The 20,925-nt window shown below is 36.3% G+C and overlaps 1 protein-coding gene and 1 long non-coding RNA gene across 24 annotated transcripts in view; both read left to right on the forward strand.

The window, feature by feature from the left end:
• The first annotated feature begins 959 nt into the window (after positions 1–959).
• LOC132043176 (uncharacterized) lies at positions 960–8,762 on the forward strand. 22 transcript variants are annotated; one of them, XR_009411704.1, is made up of 10 exons: positions 961–2,540; positions 2,780–2,922; positions 3,762–3,831; positions 4,352–4,418; positions 4,526–4,577; positions 4,982–5,178; positions 5,987–6,063; positions 6,206–7,098; positions 7,567–7,613; positions 8,418–8,762. It is a non-coding gene; the product is annotated as an uncharacterized LOC132043176 (long non-coding RNA). The 22 variants fall into 22 exon arrangements; XR_009411703.1 differs by having other exon boundaries at positions 960–2,540; positions 6,206–7,613; XR_009411701.1 differs by lacking the exon at positions 8,418–8,762 and having other exon boundaries at positions 964–2,540; positions 6,206–6,609; positions 6,690–8,411.
• A 9,576-nt stretch (positions 8,763–18,338) lies between these two features.
• LOC132043174 (protein CHROMATIN REMODELING 20) overlaps positions 18,339–20,925 on the forward strand; it is a 43,474-nt gene continuing 40,887 nt past the window's right edge. For both annotated transcript variants that reach the window (XM_059433657.1, XM_059433658.1), the window contains exons 1-4: positions 18,339–18,589; positions 18,678–18,740; positions 19,412–19,507; positions 19,920–20,012. In XM_059433657.1, the coding sequence (XP_059289640.1) occupies positions 18,470–18,589; positions 18,678–18,740; positions 19,412–19,507; positions 19,920–20,012 (372 nt within the window). In that variant the 5' untranslated portion in view covers positions 18,339–18,469. The remainder of the gene's footprint in view (positions 18,590–18,677; positions 18,741–19,411; positions 19,508–19,919; positions 20,013–20,925) is intronic.

Here is a 20,925-nt window from a genome sequence, read left to right on the forward strand (position 1 = left end):
ATATTTAAATTTGTTATGTATATTAATTTTCTCTAATTTTGTCTCGGCGGTTAGTCAAATGTTCCCCATATTCAGAGAGGAGTTTTGAGAAGCTGTTGGTTGTTCTCTTTCTGTCTGTTTCGAGCTATAGAGATACTGTTAGGGATATCTCATTGATCGGACCTCTTTTAGCGAAGAGTTTTAACGAACTCCAGGTGAACTGCATTATTTGATATTGTTAGTGTGTGTGCGCGCGTGTGTGTGTGTGTGTGAGAGAGAGAGAGAAATCAAAATGCATATCTTTTTTCCTTAATTAGGCATTTGTTATAATGATGTTTCTTTTGTACTGTTTCCTTATCTTACACACTCTTTTGCTTCTTGTTACTTCAAGCACGATGATTCTGCTTTATTGCTTTTAGCCATGCTTTGGTTATTGAACTTCGCAATACATAGAGGCTGCTAATTAAGCTGAAACTTAGCATGAGCATTTTGTTTCCTGTTTGTGTGTTTCAAGCTTACTGCATACACTGCCTTTTTCTTTTGTTGGGGAGATTTTGGTGTAGTAAAAAATGTTACTTTATTATATAGATGGGATTTTAAGACTTTAATAAACTAAAAAGACGGAATTAGCCAAGGGGAAGCTTGAAGCTCGCTTACATTAGAACCATTGGGTTTGCAATGGCACTTCAATCCGGTGAATCAGAATTTAGAATTTTCTATGATTTTTGTGTGTGTTGCATAAATTTAAATAACACTTTCTTACCAAGTTACGGCTTCACATTGTGTCTTCCTCATTTCTTATATTTACCAAATTCTTCCTTTCATTTTCGTGGATAATTGCATATTTTATCGCATGGCTATGTTTTGTAATGCAGGTTTGGATATTTTTGTCAAATCGGGGAAAGTACTTATGACGACAAAGATTTATGGAGTGGTGACATCTCAGAGGGAATCTTCTTCTTTTGTCTATTATGTAATTGGGTTCTCTCATTGAGGATGAAGAATGCACTATTTTCTAATCTTTTACAACGTGTAAATATTAGTAAGTGTTAAAAACTTTAAACAAATAGAAGTATTTTCTTTGTATTGGGACCTTTCAGTAATTACTAACATAAACAATAAGGACAGGCATATGCCCGGACGTCTAGTACTTTTATATTAGAAATGGGAGTTGGGGTGTACGAACAGGGGGACGAATAGGGGTATTTTGGTAATTTCGATTTTACTATCTATCTATAGTCCACTTTCCTTCTTCTTCCATGCTCTCCATTTAGTGCAAGTTGGTGCAAAATTGACAATTTTCCTGCTTCATTGCTTTGCAATTCTCTTCATCAAGAGTTCAAGTTCAAGACGTCATTATCTTTTGCTGAATTTTTCAATTCTCTTGGCTTCCCATTTTTCTTCCCTCTTTTAGTTTCGAATCTATATCTTTGAATTTCTCCTCTTTCCAGGTATAGAATTTGTCTCTTTCTGATTTCACAATCTGGTTGCTATTAATCTTCTAGCATTAATTGTGTTTGTTTTCAATTCTTAAGAATGATTTCTAGCTAGATTTGTAAATGACTAGGTGCATGCCTTTTTGTTTCTGATTTTGGGGTAAAATGGTGTTTTAATGTGAAACTTTTGTTCTTTAAAGGTGCGTTGCTTCCTCGTAAAAAGATCTACCGTGATTACTTTATGTAATATGTGATATGTGATCATAAATGACTCGCACCATGATGCACCTAAGGTGTTTGATGAAAAGGAAACCTTTTGGGAGGCGCTATTTGATTTTTTAACTCTCATTCTTTCAATATTGTATTAGTGCTATTTGAATTTTTAGTGTTAGAGTGGTATTATTAATCTTCATAATATGTGATGATTGATGTATAAACACATGTTTATTTAGTGTTATTATGTCAATTGCTTCTCCTAGCATGCGAAGGCTACCTTTGATCCATATAATGAATGGGCTCCATTTTTGCTGGAAGGTAACTTCTCCACTTCACATGTGCTTTTCCTCCCTCATCTAATTTTGCTTTTCGAAGTAGTTGCAACTTATTACTGCTAAGTTGGTGCTTAGAGCTATAGGAGCTTGGGAAATGCTTAGGTTTAAATTATGCTTGTTGCATTATAGTTGATCTTCTGGGCAATAACCCTTATTTCGTTGCTAAAATACGTATTTTTGGTATTTAGTGTTGATCAAGTAAAATTTTGTTAGAGAGATGCTCATTAATACTTATGGAACCTGACTGTGTTTGATTGATCATACATGAATATTCTCAGGTGGTACATTTGCTACGCATAAGTGCAAAGTAGTATGAAGTTGTTTTTCCTACGAAAAGAAATTCGTGCTACACTCCACAGACAAGCAATTATATGGATGCTGCTTAATCTACATATTTATCATTAAAGAGCTTTGACAAGTATAAGAAGTCAGGTGCAGTTCTACTTATCATTGTATTATTGTATATTTGTCCAGACATAATTGATGGTGTTCTGTTGCCTGCAGTGGCAGGTTGATAATCGAAAACCAACTGCTTTTTTCATGTTCTCTTCCTCAGTTGGGCACTGTCTAAAAGGTAATGCAAAGATTTTATTTCATAATATTGTTCCTTGATAGAAAATAGTTTGGCTAATACTTTTCAATTGAAGGTTGTGTTGTTTTGAAAAAAATCTCTTAGTTTTTGTACACAATACAAGACATTTCCAAAGTTCAAAACCTTAAGGTTGAAAAAATACATTAAAATGGATTATTTAGCATTCTTCATGAGAAGTTTAAAATGTATTTGTATCTTAAAATCTACGGTTACTTTACCAGGAGAAAGGAAACAGTAAATCTTTGACTATAGCCTACACTTTGATATCATGTTGCGGCTAGCACGGCCATTTATTCGGTGACACATGTTAAACCATCTGTCACTTCTAGATTCTCTACTTTGCCTTCTCCATTGGGGTTACACGGTACTATCTTCTCTCTGCTCTGCTTTCTTTTATTTGTTCTTTTTTTTTCCTTATCTTTCATCTCGAATTTATAATTTTGTTTGGGCTGGTGTGGTTTCTTGCTCTATTTTGTTTGAATTCTCTTCTATTTTTTTTTTTTTGCCTTTACTTGGTCATTTCTAGCTAGATTAGATACTGCATGCATTAATCCAGAGTTTCTGCCTCATTTGGTCATCGCAATACATGGATGTATAACCTTAAAAAAAAAAAAAATCTTTAGGAAACTCGCTAGCATTGTGAAAACATTAACTGAAACCTCCTCTTATAGACTTGATTGGGTTAATTATTTCAGTAGAATCGACAACTACCATTCACGTATTCATTTCCTTCGTTTTGTTGTTCTTTGTGGGCTTAGCAGTTTTTTCTTCTTTTCAAATCTCAATTTGAGTTCGAAGTTGGCTCAGGTGTGTGCTCCATTTACCTCAATCAATTCTGGTGTACTCTATTCTTTGTTTATTTAATGCACACAGTTATTGCTAATGTAATTTGGTGGACATTTAATTTGTAGTAATTCTCTGTTCTTTTGAATGTGTCTTACTGGAATTTCTACATTCATCTTTGTATATGTGTCTGATTTGTATGCAACGAGGGTGCTTGATAATATGCCTAAAATAATTGAATACTACTTTTTTTTTAAAAAAAACTTATCTCTTTTGATTGATGCTCTACAACTTGAAGCTAATTATTTCGCTTTGCCGAATTCGATTTTACTATTTTAATTAGTTGAGTTGATAGTGAGGTGTAGTTAATGGATTGACACACTCATTTTTCAGGTTGATTTGGCTTACTGATGACTGCAGGTGCGGCAGTGCCTTGTGGCTTAAATATGAGATCAGATTAAGTGTGGCATTTGGTTTCAGTGCTGGAGAGGTAATCCCTCTCTTTTCACAATTATTGTGTATATATAATTTATTTCAATTTGAGATAAGAAACAACAGGGAAATGCTAAAAAAAAAAAAAATTCAAATAATTCATGTGGGAAATAGAGAAAACATGTATTCTAGACCATTAGTCAATAGAGTGGTAGATTATACAACAATTTGTGGTTTGTTCTTTCAAAGACATAAATAGAAATAGCAGAAATGGTATGCAAGTTGCGTATATATGAACGTTAGGAACTCAACAAAAATGTTGTTGGGGAATGTATGCTGGCCATTTAACTTATAAAGTTAAATTGCCATTGTTTTAAAGACAGGCTAAATTAAATTTCCATAATTAAAATGACAACGTCAGTATATATCCTTTTCCTATGATTTATGGTTAAGACCAAAAAACTAGTACCGCATGTTATGTCGAAATTTGAAGTGATAGTTTTGCACATTAAAATCATGGTTCCTCTCTAGGATATGAAAATCTGAAAGCTCATGAGTGTGTTTTATATTTGCTTCAGTGGTCTGCCAAATGACTGCAGGTATGTGCTTTACTCAAAGCATTCTCTGGGTTGTTGATATGTTAAGGTAACCTCTTAATGCTCTACATTGCTTATCTTAGATTCCGCTATACATAATTTTGCTTAATTAATTTTTAGATTAGGCATTGATGCTCTTTGCCTTCACTTGTGAAGGTTCAGTAGTTTCCACAGGCAAAAAGGATAGTAAGCAGTTTGGATGTTGCTTGTGAGTTGCTATTTCTTTTACCTTCTACACTATGCTTCATATGCATATTTGATATCCACATATTTGTACCATCTCTGTTTCAACAGTAATATGATGAATTTCACAGTCTTTTTTCGTTTCATTTTACATGAGACCATATGTATTCATTGTCGTAGCTTTTCATCTCTGACACTAATATTAGGACATGAAAAGTCATTGTTAGAATTGAAAGAAGCTCATTTTAAGGAATAACATGCATTCTTTAACAGCAGAATGTCTTGCTCGCATTTAAGCATTTATATTCGTCCAATTAAACGAAGTCAGTACTTAGTTACTTTCTTTAAAAGTTGATACAAATCTTTTTTGATCTCAGGATATATTATTTTAGTTGTGGTATGATTCAGCTTTAAAATTCAATTCTAAAGGATCATTGACCCTGAACAAGAAAATAGTGGATGAAAAAGAGACGCATGCTTCTATTGGACCTGGAGTTGGCCAAGGGACTGTTGTGGGTCAAGCTGCAGATAGTATTGTGAGACAGCCTAAGGCAGAGGGAAAAATACGTGGTGCGCTATTGCTTAGTCTAGCTTTTATGGCAGCTTTAACAATTTATGGACTAAATGTGAGTAATTTAGTTAATCGTGAGTATGATTATGTTCATTGCCTTGGGAGAAATCAGTTTGCCTAACTCTCGATCGTATAAATTTGAAAAATTTATTGGGTTCAAGTTTTTGATGAAAACGTGGTTGTCCTCTTCAATGATATAAGACTAATTCCCCTTTTTTCAAATTAGATAGTTTTTAAAAGTATTTTTTTACCATTTTGGCATGAGTTTGATAGATGGTAGTTGTTAAGTGGTATAGTGAATAAATTTGCTTGAGGCTGTCCATTTTGAATCATAAGAATGCTACATAAATTTTGCAGTAGATTACATGTCCCAGTTCGATGATTCATTTGGTAACTGCATTTTGATTCTCTTGCTAGACTAGAAGTGTCACCAACATTTCTACTTTGCTATTTGTTGGGAGTATTTACTATTTGCTATGTGCTATGACATTAGTAGATTATAGCTGAGGTAAAAAGCAAGAATTATCTCAAACTCTTAACTGGTTTTCTTTTTAGGAGTTTGCCCCAAATTTCATTTAGTAAAAGTGACTAAAGCTTAATATTTATGTTGTGTCTCATAGTTACAGCAGAGTGTTGACAATGTTTTTTTTTTTTTTTTTTCTGAAACGGGTAAGTAGACTGTTGAGTGTTGATAATGTTAGTAAATACTCAGACACATATTTGTACATGGTGCTTATACTATTCATATCAAATTTGTATTACTCTTCAAGTAAAAGCATACTTACTAGACATCATATTTAATTGTTATTTTTCTGCAAGTTTTTTAGTTGCTGATGCTAAACAAATCACATTCGCATTGCAAGTGTCAGCAGGTTTGGTGATCTTGTGGTTGAATATCCACTGCTCAAGGAGCTGAAAATATTGCCAACACATTCAGTAGGTTGTAATGTCAATGAGTTACAACTTACAAGTATCATTTTATTCAGATTTTGGACTTGAAAATTGAGTAGTCTGCTATATATATTGCCTACAAGTGTGTGTATATATGTAATAATGTGATTTTGGTTATGCAGATCTTAGAGGCTTGGACTATAGTGCGCGGCTACAATGTAAGAAATTTTGAAGCTATAAAATTAATAGAACATAATGCTCTGCAACTTTTAAGATGGAGGAGAAATAAAAAATGGTCTGTGGTGCATGAAGTTAGACAACAAACTCAAAGTGGTGTTCCTATTATTTGTGTTGACAAGTGTCTAAGAAAATTGTGCTACTTCTATCTCTTTGTACTTGTTACACCTCGAAATTTCAGGTTGCTATGCGGTGAATAAACTAACGCAAGTTAAGGTGTATATGATACCCTACCTGTGAGAAGGGTTACTTAATGATTCTAATTAAGATTCCAAAGACATTTGAGGCGAGAGAAGAAAGCTCGTTGGAGAAAGCTAAGGCAGAAAGTGCCTTACCTTGTGTACAAGTGTACCAGCAGGTATTCCTGGTAATTTACAGGACTATAGGTTGAACGGATCTAATCGGCGAAATCTGAACTGAATCGGGAAAAGTCTGCAGGCACCAGTCACGGTCGACGGGCCGTCGACATGTCGACGGACCATCGATGTGTACCATCCCTGCGATCAGGTATTTGCAGGCGCGAGTCGACAGAGCCAGTCGACGGGTCGTCGACCCGCTCGTCGAACCACCTCTCTGGAATTTTCTGGTGTCAGCTATAAATAGACGAGCCATGCTCTTATTTTTCAGATTTCACTTCTCTCCAAGTCCTGAAAACTCTAGAATACTCTCAATAGCATATTACCACAAATCCAAGAGGAATTAAGGGGTAAGCACCAAGAAATTAGTAGAATCAAGTGCAAGGATATTCACTAGGGCTTGTGGAAACCAAGAATCTTTTTGGTATTGAAGTAGGGTTTTCTCTCAAGTGGAGTAATTTCATCCAAAGCCCATTCCTATGTGATCAAAGGTGAGTTTCACATTTAATTCATGTTACTAAGAATATTGAGTAGTTCAAAGGCTTGGATTATGGAAGAAAGTAGAGTGCGAAGTTCAAATATGGAAATAATGGAATTCTTGAATGGTAACTTGACTTGAATCATAGTTTTGACATGCCATGAGTGTAATCTTGTAGTGAATAATACAAATGATGTTAAAGGAGTATTATATGAGAATATATATGGTATTATGTCATAGTTTTGGTTATGGATGACATTGGAAGGGCATTGTAAGGATTGAATAATGTTGAACTTGATAAAGTTTATCGATTGTAGTATCGTGGGTGTTATTATAGACGTTTGGGAGTTGTTTATTACATAGAGAAGGTTGTTGAAACAAAGGAAACGCTGCCTAATTTTCGTTAGCCCTTAGTTGTTTTAGTTGAGGCCTAAGTATGTTCCCGGTTATCTAATCCTCGTACGAGTTCTCTTGAATGTAGAATCGCCTTCCTGGAAGGAGAACGCTAGTTGTTGAGGAGACGTCAAGGTATGTAAGGCTAGTCCCCCTTTCTTTTAAAAGGCGTGACTCATTTATTACTATCTCTATTTATGATTTCCATGACTTTCCTTCATTCCAAAAGCTACAAGTCTATGATTATTAAGAGCTTCTCTTGAGATAAAGATAAGAGATATGTTATGAATATGATAATAATGATGATGAATCTATGTCTAGAGATTCCAAAGCTTATGATATGATAGCTTTATGAAGCTAATGATCCTTATATGATTCCTTGGTGTTATTCATCACCTTATGACGCTAGTTCCTTCAAGGTAGGACATGATGATCATGACTACTCCATAATGGAATCGGGGGTTCTCAACCTTACGTCACCCCGATAGATTCGTAGCTTTTACTTGAGTTCTTATGCATGCCTTATGATAAGTATATATGTATGATAACACCGTGCCTAGTTGGCCGGACATGACACCGCTAAGGCGGGCGGCTTATGATGACACCGTGCCTAGTTGGTCGGACATGACACCGCTAAGGCGGGCGGCTTATGATAACACCGTGCCTATTTGGCCAGACATGACACCACTAGTGGGCGGCGTGCGATAGTTACCCGAACGCGGGTTAACTATGATGGTACATTTGATATGCATGACATGTGTTTTCTTTAAAAGTTAAGCAGGCATAATATTCGCCTTAAGAGGCAATTGACGTACAGGTTATATCTTTGCCTCATGTTTCATTATTTCTTTATTATGTTGTTATTCATGCCTTACGTACTCAGTACATTGTTCATACTGACGTCCTTCTTCTTTTTGGACGTTGTGTTCATGCCCACAGGTAGACAGGGAAACAGACAGGATTCCTAGGCGCCATATATATATATATAGGAGCACTCCACTACTCCGGAGTTGCATATTTTGGGTATATCCTTTTGTGTACATTTATTGGGTATGGCGGGGTCCTGTCCCGTCCTTATGTCTCGGTATTCTTGTAGAGGCTCATAGATACTTATGCGTGGGTAGTAGATGTCGCATGATTACTACAGTGTATATTTGTATGTCATTTTGATAGCCTCGTAGGCTTATGTGCACAAAGGTAGATATATTTTGGAAATGATACTGATTGTATTATGACAAGTTCCGTGATGAGAGTAATGTATATTCAGGAAGAGTTTGATGACAAGTATGATGGGTGGTGCTAGGTAGGGTAGCTCCGGGTACCCGCCATGGCCCCTAGTTGGGTCGTGACAATACTTTTCTTATTCAAGGTACCTAACATGAGTCAGAAGGAGATGATTTACGCAGATATAACACAGTCAAAAAGTTGTTCAATTCTTGGATTACTTGAGTTTAAGATCTAAGGATTAGATAAATAGTTTTATTAGACATTGCTGATGTTATTTTGTTTTGGAGATATAATATGTCTATTTTACCGATGATGTATGCTTATTTCAACATACTTTGGCATCAATATAGCCACAAATGTTTGTAGTTGTGAATAAAATGTAAAATGTTGGGCCCGTGAGCACGGGCCATGACCTTCTAGTGTGTGTGTATATGTGTGTGTGTGTATATATATAAGGTGTTAATTAAAAATCGAAGCAAAATGTAATGCACCGTCTATGTATTTTGACCTTAAAATGTACCTCATACAAATAAAGGTAAATGAATCTGGAAAGGCACTAGTAGATGGCGTGTAGAGTAGAACTACAGCGGTAGAACCCCAAATGGAACGACGTCGTCATAGTCCAAACATATCTTTACCAGTAAAACTCCGTGTTTTCTCAATTCTTACACTACTTTCAAGGCTCCCCCAAAATCTCAGTAACCAAGAACTCTCATTTCCTTTCCTTTCATTTTGAAAATATAAAGACGAGATAGAAGATGAAGAGGAAAAACACATTGAAATAAAACGAGTACCAGATGCTACAGATTTTTTTGTTAACGATGATGATGATTCAGACGATGAGAATCAGCTATCTCTTCCTCAGGCTAAAAATGCGCCATTTATCCACGAGCTCTCTCTCTTTCTTCTTGGCTCCACCAAAATCTTAGTAACTAAGAACTCTCATTTCCTTTCCTTTCATTTTGAAAATATAAAGACGAGATGGAAGATGAAGAGGAAAAACACATTGAAATAGAACAAGTACCAGATGCTACCGATGATTTTTTTTTGTTAACGATGATGATGATTCAAACGATGACAATCAACTATCTCTTCCTCAGCCTAAAAATGCGCCATTTATCCACGAGCTCTCTCTTTCTTCTTGTTAGAATTGCGGTCCCTTTTCTAAATTATGAGGATCCCTAATTTCTAGTTGTAGGATGGAGGAGTTGAGATAAGACGAACTCCGTTCGACCAATGAGATTAAAGTTGACATGACAATATTCAATTGGTCAAAACATATCAGTTGTACACTTGACACATGTTATTGACCTTTGATTTGACTAGGTATCTTTGTGTCATTTTAACATGTGGCATAATCCTATTGACTCCTTCATTTGACCTGGCGTGTCACGTCATTTGAAACGTGAAACCAATTTGGGCCTCTAGGAAGCTTGACAAAGTGGGCTTATTATTTGTAGCTCAAATCAATGGACTAGCCCGACAGAATTGGATCGTTAATTAAATTCATATTAATTAAAATTAAATAATCAATCCAATTATATTAGTCCATAATCGTTATTTTGACTAATATATCTTGAATTTAAAATAATTCGAATATCTCACGGATTTAAATTTTAATAAAATTTCATTTCCACAACAACAACCTCAAAGATATCGAGCAAAACGACGTCATAAAAAATACCACGTTTCTCAATTCTTTACACTGCTTTCAAGGCTCCCCCAAATTCCAATATCTGAGAACTGAACTGTCCTTCCCTTCATTTTGAAAAAAAAAATCTTGCTACACACACAAAAAGATGAAATTTGAATAGAAAAGGCTTCTTCTCCTTCTGATTCCATGAAATATGTTCAATAAATATTGGTCTTAATGAAGGTGTTAATTAAAAATCGAAGCCAAATTTAATGCACCCACTGTGTATTTGACCTTAAAATGTACTTCATACAAATAAATGTAAGGCGTGTAGAGTAGAACTATAGTGGTAGAATCCCAAGTGAAACAGCGTTGTCCAAATATATCTTTACCAATAAAACCCTGTATTTTCTTAATTCTTACATTTCTTTCAAGGTTCCCCCCTAAATCTCAGTAACGAAGAACTCTCCTTCCCTTTCCCTTCATTTTGAAAAATAAATGGAAAATGAAGAGGAAAACCCATTGAAATGGAACAAGAACAAGATGCATCAGATGATCCGTTCTTTTATTAATGATGATGATTCAGATGATGACAATCAATAATTTCTTCCTCAGGTTAAGAATGCGGCGTTTAATCCACAAGCTCTCTCTGACTTTTTGTTAGAACTGTGGTCCCTTTTCTGAATTATGAGAACGCATATTTCTAGTTGTTGGATAAATGAGTTAAGATAAGGACGAATTAGTTTCGACCAATGAGATTGAAGTTGTCATGACAATATTCGATTGGTCAAATCATGTCACTTGTACACATGAAGTATCGTCATTGGCCTTTGACTTGACTAGACATGCTGTGTCATTTGTGATGTGTGGCATGATCCTATTGGCTCCTTTATTTGACTTGACGTGCCACGTCATTTGACACGTGAAACCAATTTAGGCCTCTAAGAAGATGACATCTTGAGCTTGACAAAGTAAGCTCATTATTTATAGCTCAATTCATTGGACTAGCTTGACAAAATTGGATCTGTCACGACCCAAATTCGGGCTCGTGGTGGCACCTACCTTCCCACCTTGGTAGGCGAACCCTCTCATTATAAAACGTTTCAATCACACAACATTCCATTTAAAAGCATTTGATAATTAAGAAATACAGCGGAATTCCATTTATAAAAGTTCAATAAGCACAAGTTCATATGTTACAACAACACCAATTGACAGACTTGATACGATTTCCCATGACCTAGTCTAGACTAGTACAAAAGCGACTATTGACTCAGATTACCGTTATATTCTACGACACATCCTCCGTCCCGGATGAAATGGGAGGAGGTCTTCCAGATAGGCACCGTGAGGTCCTCTCCATATCAAACAAATACCTAAAACAATCTACATCCCAAAAAGGGTGTAGCAAGTGCAATATCAGTACAACCACGCATACCGAGTAAGTATCATAGGTCGACAATGGTTAGTAATACATATTGGTAGAGAATCCACGAACAATGATGACAATCACTAAATCGAATCACATATCCATATACAGTACATCACAACATCAATATAACTTAAGACACAACTACTCTCTAATGGGTTATAAGTTGGCTAATCACTTACACAGGTTCTCAACATCTTGGCAATTCCCAAGTCGCTCATTTGTGTTTTAGGGGCGAGCTCGTCGTTACGACACCTTTTTATCCTACCTTGCTTTAAACCATTTACTACTAGTTTTGGGTTAATTTAACAGGCACAAATCAACAATATAATTCACAATCATCGAGTCCAAATGTTCGTCATTGCCTATGTATAGCATCTAAACCCAAATAAGACAAGTCTGAGTATATCCGACCCAATCCAATCACCACAATAGATTCATTATAATTCAATCATCACAACAACTCAATCAAGTCATAATGCAATGCGGTGCAATAACGGTATGAATGCGATGCGATGCCATGCAAATGAGGTGTACACATGTACTCCGGACGAAAATATCGATGTCTCGGTAGTACAACCCAGCGTGACTCGCAAAGTCCAAGTGCCACCCGTCCCGGATCTTTGCCCAACAGACAGACGGGACCCTGACTAATTGCTTACAGGGGAGTCTCACCGGCACCACCCTGGGGGACCCGCGGAGTCCATGCACTAACAACGATTCCGGGATAACATCGGAATCGGCCATCCAACAACGATGCCCGAATATAACCATCGGACATCGGCCTCCTCACAATCACTCAAATAAAAGAGTCTGTCAAATATTAGTTTCATAAATCAACGATTCCGGAATTGAACCTCGGACATCGGCCTCCTCACAATCACTCAAGTAAAAGAGTTTATCAAATACCAGTTTCATAAAATCAACGATTCCGGGATAGGTCTTCGGACGTCGGCCTTTTCATAATCATTCAAGTAAAAGAGTTTATCCAATATCAGTTTCGCTCAATCAATGATACCGGATCATCACCGGGTATCGGCCATGCATGATAAATATGAGAAAAATTGCGCAAAGGCATATGTCAATCATCAACAATCAAGTTCAATATCACAAGTACCTCAACGGGGTACGCCAACAACGTATCACATCACATTACCAACAGTGGGTATGCCAACATATATCAATAAGTCATGTACCAACAGTGGGTACGCCAACATATATCTATAACTCAAGTACCAACAGTGGGTACGCCAACAATATATCCAAGTGCAAATACCAACAGTGGTATGTCGATTCTATCCAAATCGAGACAACAAAACCGAATTCGATATCTACTAACTACACGTGGCATCAAGCCAACACAATTGCACAATCAAAGCACACATAACGGGGTGGCTAGTCCCAACACACATCAAGTCAATCATTTGACATACGGTATTACCGTTTTCCCTAAATCAGCATATTTGTTTAGGATAAGAATCTCACCCTGCACTCGAGTCATTCGTCACTATTTAACTAGGACATCATTCACTACCATGGTACATTTTATCTTCCCACCCAGCATTTAGATTCAATACAATAATTTCATCGATAAGCATAATTAGATTCCGTCCACTACTCCCAAGTTACATAAATCCATCGATAATCAACAAGCCATATCAATACCTAAGGAGTCTACAGGCCACAAGCCCGAACAAACAAGTCACACATAACAATACCATCCTAAAGTTCCATCCCAAATCTCCAATTTCCTACACATGCATTCTCCGTTTCTTCTACACAACAATGCGGAAAACTAACCGGAGTCTACCGAAAGGAAACTATAACCTACCTTATGGCCGAGCGGGTGTCACGAACATCCATTGATTCCTTTAAATCGATCGCTACATCATAATCCGTGTGAAATAGTTTGGAAACAACCATGTTTCCCAAGATTAATGCTTTCCACTTGAATCCTCCATAAGGGATTTGGATTAATAGGGAGGTTTGGGGGTCTTAACCCACCTCTAGTTTTCTTCTATATCAATTCCCATTTTCAAGCTTATATTTGGAAAGAACCCATTTTCAAGATCCATATAAGAATCTATTTCCAAAGGGCAAGGAGTGTAGAGATCTAGGTTATTAGCTCATTTCTTTGGTGAAGAACATGGGAGGTGGCTTAGAAGGAATTTTAGAGAGAAAATGTTGCTACCTCATCACTCTTCCAATTCTAGATAACTTGAAACCCACTTGATAATTCTCTAGGTGAGTATGTTTAGGAGTAATTTCTTAGGTAGAAGGAGGGTTGGAGGGTGTTAGAAGGACTTATTTGGACTAAAAATCTCATTTTTGAGTTTTCTCACCGAGCTGGGCGGCTGGAACTTAGGGTTATGAAAAATGAGACAATTCCCGAAATGATCCCTTAAATAGGGAAATTCACCGTGCGAAAACGACCAGTGATAAGTGTAATACGCTACGGTACCACCGAGTAGTTAATATGGCCGCTACGCAATCATAGGCGGTTACCAGTACGACAGTTAGTATACTGCCACAGCGTCACCGCTGTAGCGTCAATGCGACCGCCACTCTATCTGTTTGCCCATGCTTCTATTGCTTACGCGATGCGCACGACGATCTTGGTTTGGCTTGAAAGGTTTTCTGGACGCGAATAGGTGGAGGCACTGTTAAGGGCCATAGTCGTCATCTTCCCTCGAAATTCACAGTAACGACGAAACGGGTCATTAATTAAATTCATATTAATTGGACTTAAATAATTAATCAAATTATATCAGTCCAAAATATTTTTATTTTGACTAATATATCTTGAGTTTAATATAATTCGAATTTCTTGCGAATTTAAATTTTTATAAGATTTCATTGTCCAGACAACAACTTCATATTCAAATGTTTATTCACATTCAGAAATATGTTCAATAAATACTTATCTTAATTAAGGTGTTACTCCCTCCGTCTCAAATTATTTGTCATGTTTATTAAAAATGGTTGTCTCAAATTATTTGTCATTTTAGGGATTCAAGGCACATTTAATTAATTTTTTCCCTATTTTACCCGTAATAGAATTTTATCATTAATGGAGATGACATATAAATAGAGTAAACATTTAATGGAGAGATTATAACTTAAATATAAATAAGGGTAAAGTTAATCAAATACCCTTTGTAATTAATACTCCATCCGTCCTAAAACAAGTGTCATCTTACCAAAAATCCATTTTTTTTGCGCGAATTACCCTCATTTGGGGTGGTCTTTAAACTTTGCCCTTCGCCTAATACCCCGAGGTTATGGGTTCGAACTCCAACTCGGTAAAAAAAAAAAAAAAAATTTGCACGGTAGATGTTTGGATTAAATTTTACCTTAAGGCAAAAATTCTTCCTTGCAATTTTTTTTTTTAAAATTTTTTAGAGCGGCGGTTCGAACCCGAAACCAAGGAATTTTTAGCGAAGGGCAAAACTTAAAGACCACCAATTTCAGGAGCAAAAATTAAAGACCATCCCCAGCGAAGTGCAATCGTGCAAATTGCCCCCAAAAATCACGCCCATTAAGAAATCAATAAATACCATGTGAAGTTTTCTAAACTACCCCTATTTATTAGATATTTCTTTAGAATTAAACATTATTAAAGAGGACTACTTTTCTAAGAGCGTAGTTTCAAATACATGCTAATTTTTGTCTTGAATTCCTAAGGTGACACTTATATTAGGACAAATTCTGTTTGCTAAAATGACACTTCTTTTAGGACAGAAGGAGTATTTCTTAAGGAGCGTGTAATAAAAAAAGCGACAAATAATATGAGACTGAGGGAATAATTAAGTAGGCGTTCGGCCATGAAAATCAAATATTTTTCAGTTTATTTGGGATTTTGAAGTTGTAGTTGAAGATGGAGTTGCGTTTGGTTATTGTTTATGCAAAGAATATTTGATTGTTTGATATAATTCGAATTTCTTGCGAATTTAAATTTTTATAAGATTTCATCGTCCAGACAACAACTTCATATTCAAATGTTTATTCACATTCAGAAATATGTTCAATAAATACTTATCTTAATTAAGGTGTTACTCCCTCCGTCTTAAATTATTTGTCGTGTTTATGAAAAATAGTTGTCTCAAATTATTTGTCGTTTTAGGGATTCAAGGCACATTTAATTATTTTTTTTCCCCTATTTTACCCGTAATTGAATTTTATCATTAATGGAGATGACATATAAATAGAGTAAACATTTAATGGAGAGAGATTATAACTTAAATATAAATAAGGGTAAAGTTAATCAAATACCCTTCGTAATTAATACTCCATCCGTCCTAAAATAAGTGTCATCTTACCAAAAATTCATTTTTTTTGCCCGAATTACCCTTCATTTGGGGTGGTCTTTAATTTTTGCCCTTCGCCTAATACCCTGAGGAAATGGGTTCGAACTCCAGCTCGGTAAAAAAAAAAAAAAAAATTTGCAAGGTAGATGTTTGGATTAAATTTTGCCTTAAGGCAAAAATTCTTCCTTGCGATTTTTTTTTAAATTTTTTAGAGCGGCGGTTCGAACCCGAAACCAAGAAATTTTTAGCGAAGGGCAAAACTTAAAGACTACCAATTTCAGAGCAAAAATTAAAGACCATCCCCAGCGAAGGGCAATCCTGCAAATTGCCCCCAAAAATCACGCCCATTAAGAAATCAATAAATACCATGTGAAGTTTACTAAACTACCCCTATTTATTAGATATTTCTTTAGAATTAAACATTATTAAAGAGGAATACTTCTTTAATTCTAAGAGCGTAGTTTCAAATACATGCTAATTTTTGTCTTGAAATCCTAAGGTGACACTTATATTAAGACAAATTCTGTTTGCTAAAATGACACTTCTTTTAGGACAGAAGGAATATTTCTTAAGGAGCGTGTAAATCAAAAAAGCGACAAATAATATAAGACTGAGGGAATAATTAAGTAGGCGTTTGGCCATGAAAATCAAATATTTTTCAGTTTATTTGGGATTTTGAAGTTGTAGTTGAAGATGGAGTAGCGTTTGGTTATTGTTTATGCAAAGAATATTTGATTGTTTGAAAAAGTGAGAATAGGTTTTTAGGGGGCAATTCGCAGAATTGCCTTTCTTTTGGGGTGGTCTTTAAATTTTGCCCCTCATATTTGCGGTCTTTAAATTTTGCCCCTCATATTTGTGGTCTTTAAGTTTTGCCCTTAGCTTGGATACCGAGGTTTTGGGTTCGAACCCCCGCTCAAGCATAAAATAAAGAAATAATTTCGCAAGGCGGGGCCGGAGGAGTGTCCCCCCTAAGATAACTTCCTTAAGGAAACTAAAGTTATGCCGAGGGGCATAACTTTTTCCTCAAGACATAGTTTAGTTATGCCTTATGGAGCAAAACTTTTCCTTAAGGAACTATGCCTTATGGGGCAGACTTTTAATTAAGGCATAACCAAAAGTATGCCTTAACTAAAAGTGTGCCTTGAAAAGTTTAAAAAAAAAAAATGTCTCAAGGCAAAGTACCTCCGCATAACTTCCTTAAGGAAAAACTAAAGTTATGCGAGGGCATAACTTTTTCTCAAGGCATAATTTAGTTTTGCCTTATGGGGCAAAACTTTTCCTTAAGGAATTATACCTTATGGGGCAGACTTTTAATTAAGGTATAACCAAAAGTATGCCTTAACTAAAAGTGTGCCTTGAAAAGTTTTTTTAAAAAAATGTCTCAATGCAAAGTCCGCCTCGGCAAACTTCCTTAAGGAAAAACTAAAGTTATGCGAGGAGGGCATAACTTTCCTCGAGGCATAATTTAGTTTTTTTGCCTTATGGGCAAAACTTTTCTTAAGGAATTATGCTTATGGGGGGGCGACTTTTAATTAAGGTATAACCAAAAGTATGCCTTAACTAAAAGTGTGCCTTGAAAAGTTAAAAAAAAAAAAAAAATGTCTCAAGGCAAAGTCCGCCCCCTCCAAGATAACTTCCTTAATGAAAACTAAAGTTATCTTGGGAGGGGCATAACTTTTCCTCAAGGCATAATTTAGTTTTGCCTTATGGGGCAAAATTTTTCTTAGGAACTATGCGCTTATAGGCATCTTTTTAATTAATGCATAACCAAAAGTATGCCTTAACTAAAAGTGTGCCTTGAAAAGTTAAAAAAAAAAAAAAAAAAATGTCTCAAGGCAAAGTCGCCCCTCCGCATAACTTTGGTTTTTATAAGGATTGTATCTTTGGATCCGCATACACTCTCCCGACCGTCTTGCGAAATTATTTTTTTATTTTATCTCGAGCGGGGTTCGAACCGTAACCTCAGTATCAAGACGAAAAACTTAAAGAACACAAATATGAGGGGCAAAATTTAAAGACCACCCCAAAAGAAGGGCAATCCGTGCAAAAAAATGGTTTTTAGAGGCTTTTCAAATTCCACTTAAAATTTCCATAGCCAAGAAAACGTTTTCCCCAAAAAAGTGAAAAATTCTTTTGGCCAAACGGGTACTAATAATCTTGGCCAAATTTAATGAGTATTTGACCATAAACTATTGGACAAGCGGACAATTAATGTAAATGTAACTAGAGTGGCAGAAAGAACCTCAAAGATATCGAGCAAACGGCGTCGTGCAAGTCCTAATTAAAAACCCCTTTGTTTTCTGAGTTGTTTACACTGCTTTTAAGGTTCCCCCAAATCCCAGTATCCAACAACTGTACTGTCCTTTCCCTTTGAATTTGAAAATCAAGAAAAGAGATGGAAGATGAAGAGGAAAAAATACCCATTGAAATGGAACAACAACAACATGTAGAAAAGACTTCTTCTGATGATTCTTTCATTGATGATGATGATGATGATCAACATTCTCTTCCTGAGGTTAAACATTACCCCACCTATTTCCCGTCTCATTTTTTGTTGGACGAGTGATACTTTTTGGTTATTTATGTGCTGATTTGGATTGTAGGAACCATTAACTGAGAAGGAAATTGAGGAGCTCGTTTCTGAGCTAATAGAAGTTGAGAGTAAGGTTTGTAATTTCATTCCTTTTTTTTTTTGGGTTAAAAATTGAATATTGTGGGTTTGAGAAGGGAGCCTTAGCGTAACTGGTAAAGTTGCTGCCATGTGACTGGGAGGTCAAGAGTTTGAGCCGTTGAAACAGTCTCTTGCAGAAATGTAGGATATGGCTGCATACAATAGACCTGTGGGGTCCGGCCCTCTTTCGGATCACGCTCATAGTGGGAGCTTAGTGCTCCGGGCTGTCCCTTTTGTGGGTTGAAAGGTAGCCTTGGAGCAACGGTAAAGTTGTCTCTGTGTGACCTATAGGTCAGGGGTTCGAGCCGCAGAAGTAGCCATTAATGCTTGCATTAGGTTAAGCTGTGTACATCGCATCCTTTGTGGTGCGGCCCGTCCTCGTACCCTGTTATCGCGTGATGCTTTGTACACCGGGCTGCTGCTTTTTTTAATTTGAATTTTTTGGGTCAAAGGGAAGCCTTGAGCAACGGTAAAGTTGTCTCCTCTCCGTGTGGCTTATAGGTCACGAGTTCGATATGTGGAAGAAGCCATTAATGCTCACATAAGGATAGGCTGTGGCCCTTCCCTGCATTTTGCTAATGCGGGATGCTTTGTGCATCGGGCTTCCCTTTTTTTGAATTTTGTGGGTGCGGTTGTCTTTTAGCTTTTGAGTTATGATTGTTACAGGCTGCAGAGGCTCAAGAGGCTTTAGAAGAAGAGTCATTATCTAAAGTGGAGGCTGATGTTAGGGAAGAGTTGGCACAATCTCTTACAGGAGATGAGGTACATTTTGGGCTTCCCTCGTTTTTTGGCCCCCTTTGGCCATAAAAATTATTCACATTTTTTTTTTCTGGAATAATTTTTCACTTTATTTGAAAATCAGTGTTTGGCCATGAAATTCCAAATCCAGCTGAAGTTGTATTCCAAATTTGGAAAACAGCTTATAACCTCTTTTCCGACTCACTTTTCACTTTTCAAGTTGTATTTAAGTACATTTAAGCACGAACATTATTCCAAATATTTGTTGCAAAAAGTATAACAAACCACAACTCCATAAATTTCAAATAAAGTAAAAAAATATTTATAATCTATGGCCAAACACCTACATTTTTTTTTTGATATTTTATTTGATTTTTCTCAAGTGTATAAAACTCTTAACCCCCGTATTGTTTGCTTTGGAATTTGGTCATTTCAGTTGGAAAATGCCGTAGCTGATGAAATGGCAACCTTCAAAGAAGATTGGGAAGGTGCTCTCGATGAACTGGAGACTGAGAGTGCTCATTTGTGGGTATGCTTTATTCTTTATCTGTCAAATGGGTTTGTTGATTTTATCATTACAAATTAAATCAGCCCCGAGAGACGACTGGAAACACAAAAGGAACTTTACCTGCTTTGTTATTTGGAAGCTCTGAATGAACAAAAAAGGGATATCTTTTTGTTGCTAGTTTTTGATAAAAGGATGCTTGAGGATGTTTAGTTTACACCAGTTATGTATTGGGCAATGTACTTAGGGTCAAAGTACATGAAAACAAGGAGGATAGCGTTTGCTTTTAGTTAAATTGATAGGGAGACGTTGCAACAGTTTTCTTGTAATAACAATAATAATAGTAGTAGCAGTAGTAGTAGAGGTAGCGGTAGAGAGGTTGAGGGGTAGGGGTAGGGGTAGGGGTAGAGAGGTGAGGTACCTCGTACCTCCCACTAGCATAGCACAAGTTACTTTGCCCACAATGCTTAGGCAATTAGGAAGAATTCACCTAGTACCTCTTCTATTAAATTTGAATCTGCCTGCATAGGTGTCGACTAACTTTGCCCACAATGCTTAGGTAAATAGGAAGAATTCACCTAATGCTATTTTACTAAATTCAAATCTCTGTCCGTCCGTTAGACCACCCCTTTTGGAGGCAGTCGATTAATTTCTCAACTAACCGGAAATGGCACTTGGTATATTATTTATGAATTTCATGCTGAAGTTAAACATGGTTAATGCTGGGAGGTTTAGGAGATGCAACTGGTTTGGGTAGATTTACTGTAGGCTGTAGCCCCAAGTTTTGGGGTTGCACATTGATTTGGATGGTTTCCAAAATTAGATAACAGTAGCTTGAAACATATTTGTGTAAAAGGCAAAAGAGACTAATTCTTACAGGAGTAACTCTTGACGAAACTGCTTCATAAGGCATATGAAATTTTTTGAGAAGCACAAG

Source organism: Lycium ferocissimum, unplaced genomic scaffold, assembly GCF_029784015.1.
Source record: "Lycium ferocissimum isolate CSIRO_LF1 unplaced genomic scaffold, AGI_CSIRO_Lferr_CH_V1 ctg2184, whole genome shotgun sequence".
Lineage (NCBI taxonomy): Eukaryota > Viridiplantae > Streptophyta > Magnoliopsida > Solanales > Solanaceae > Lycium > Lycium ferocissimum.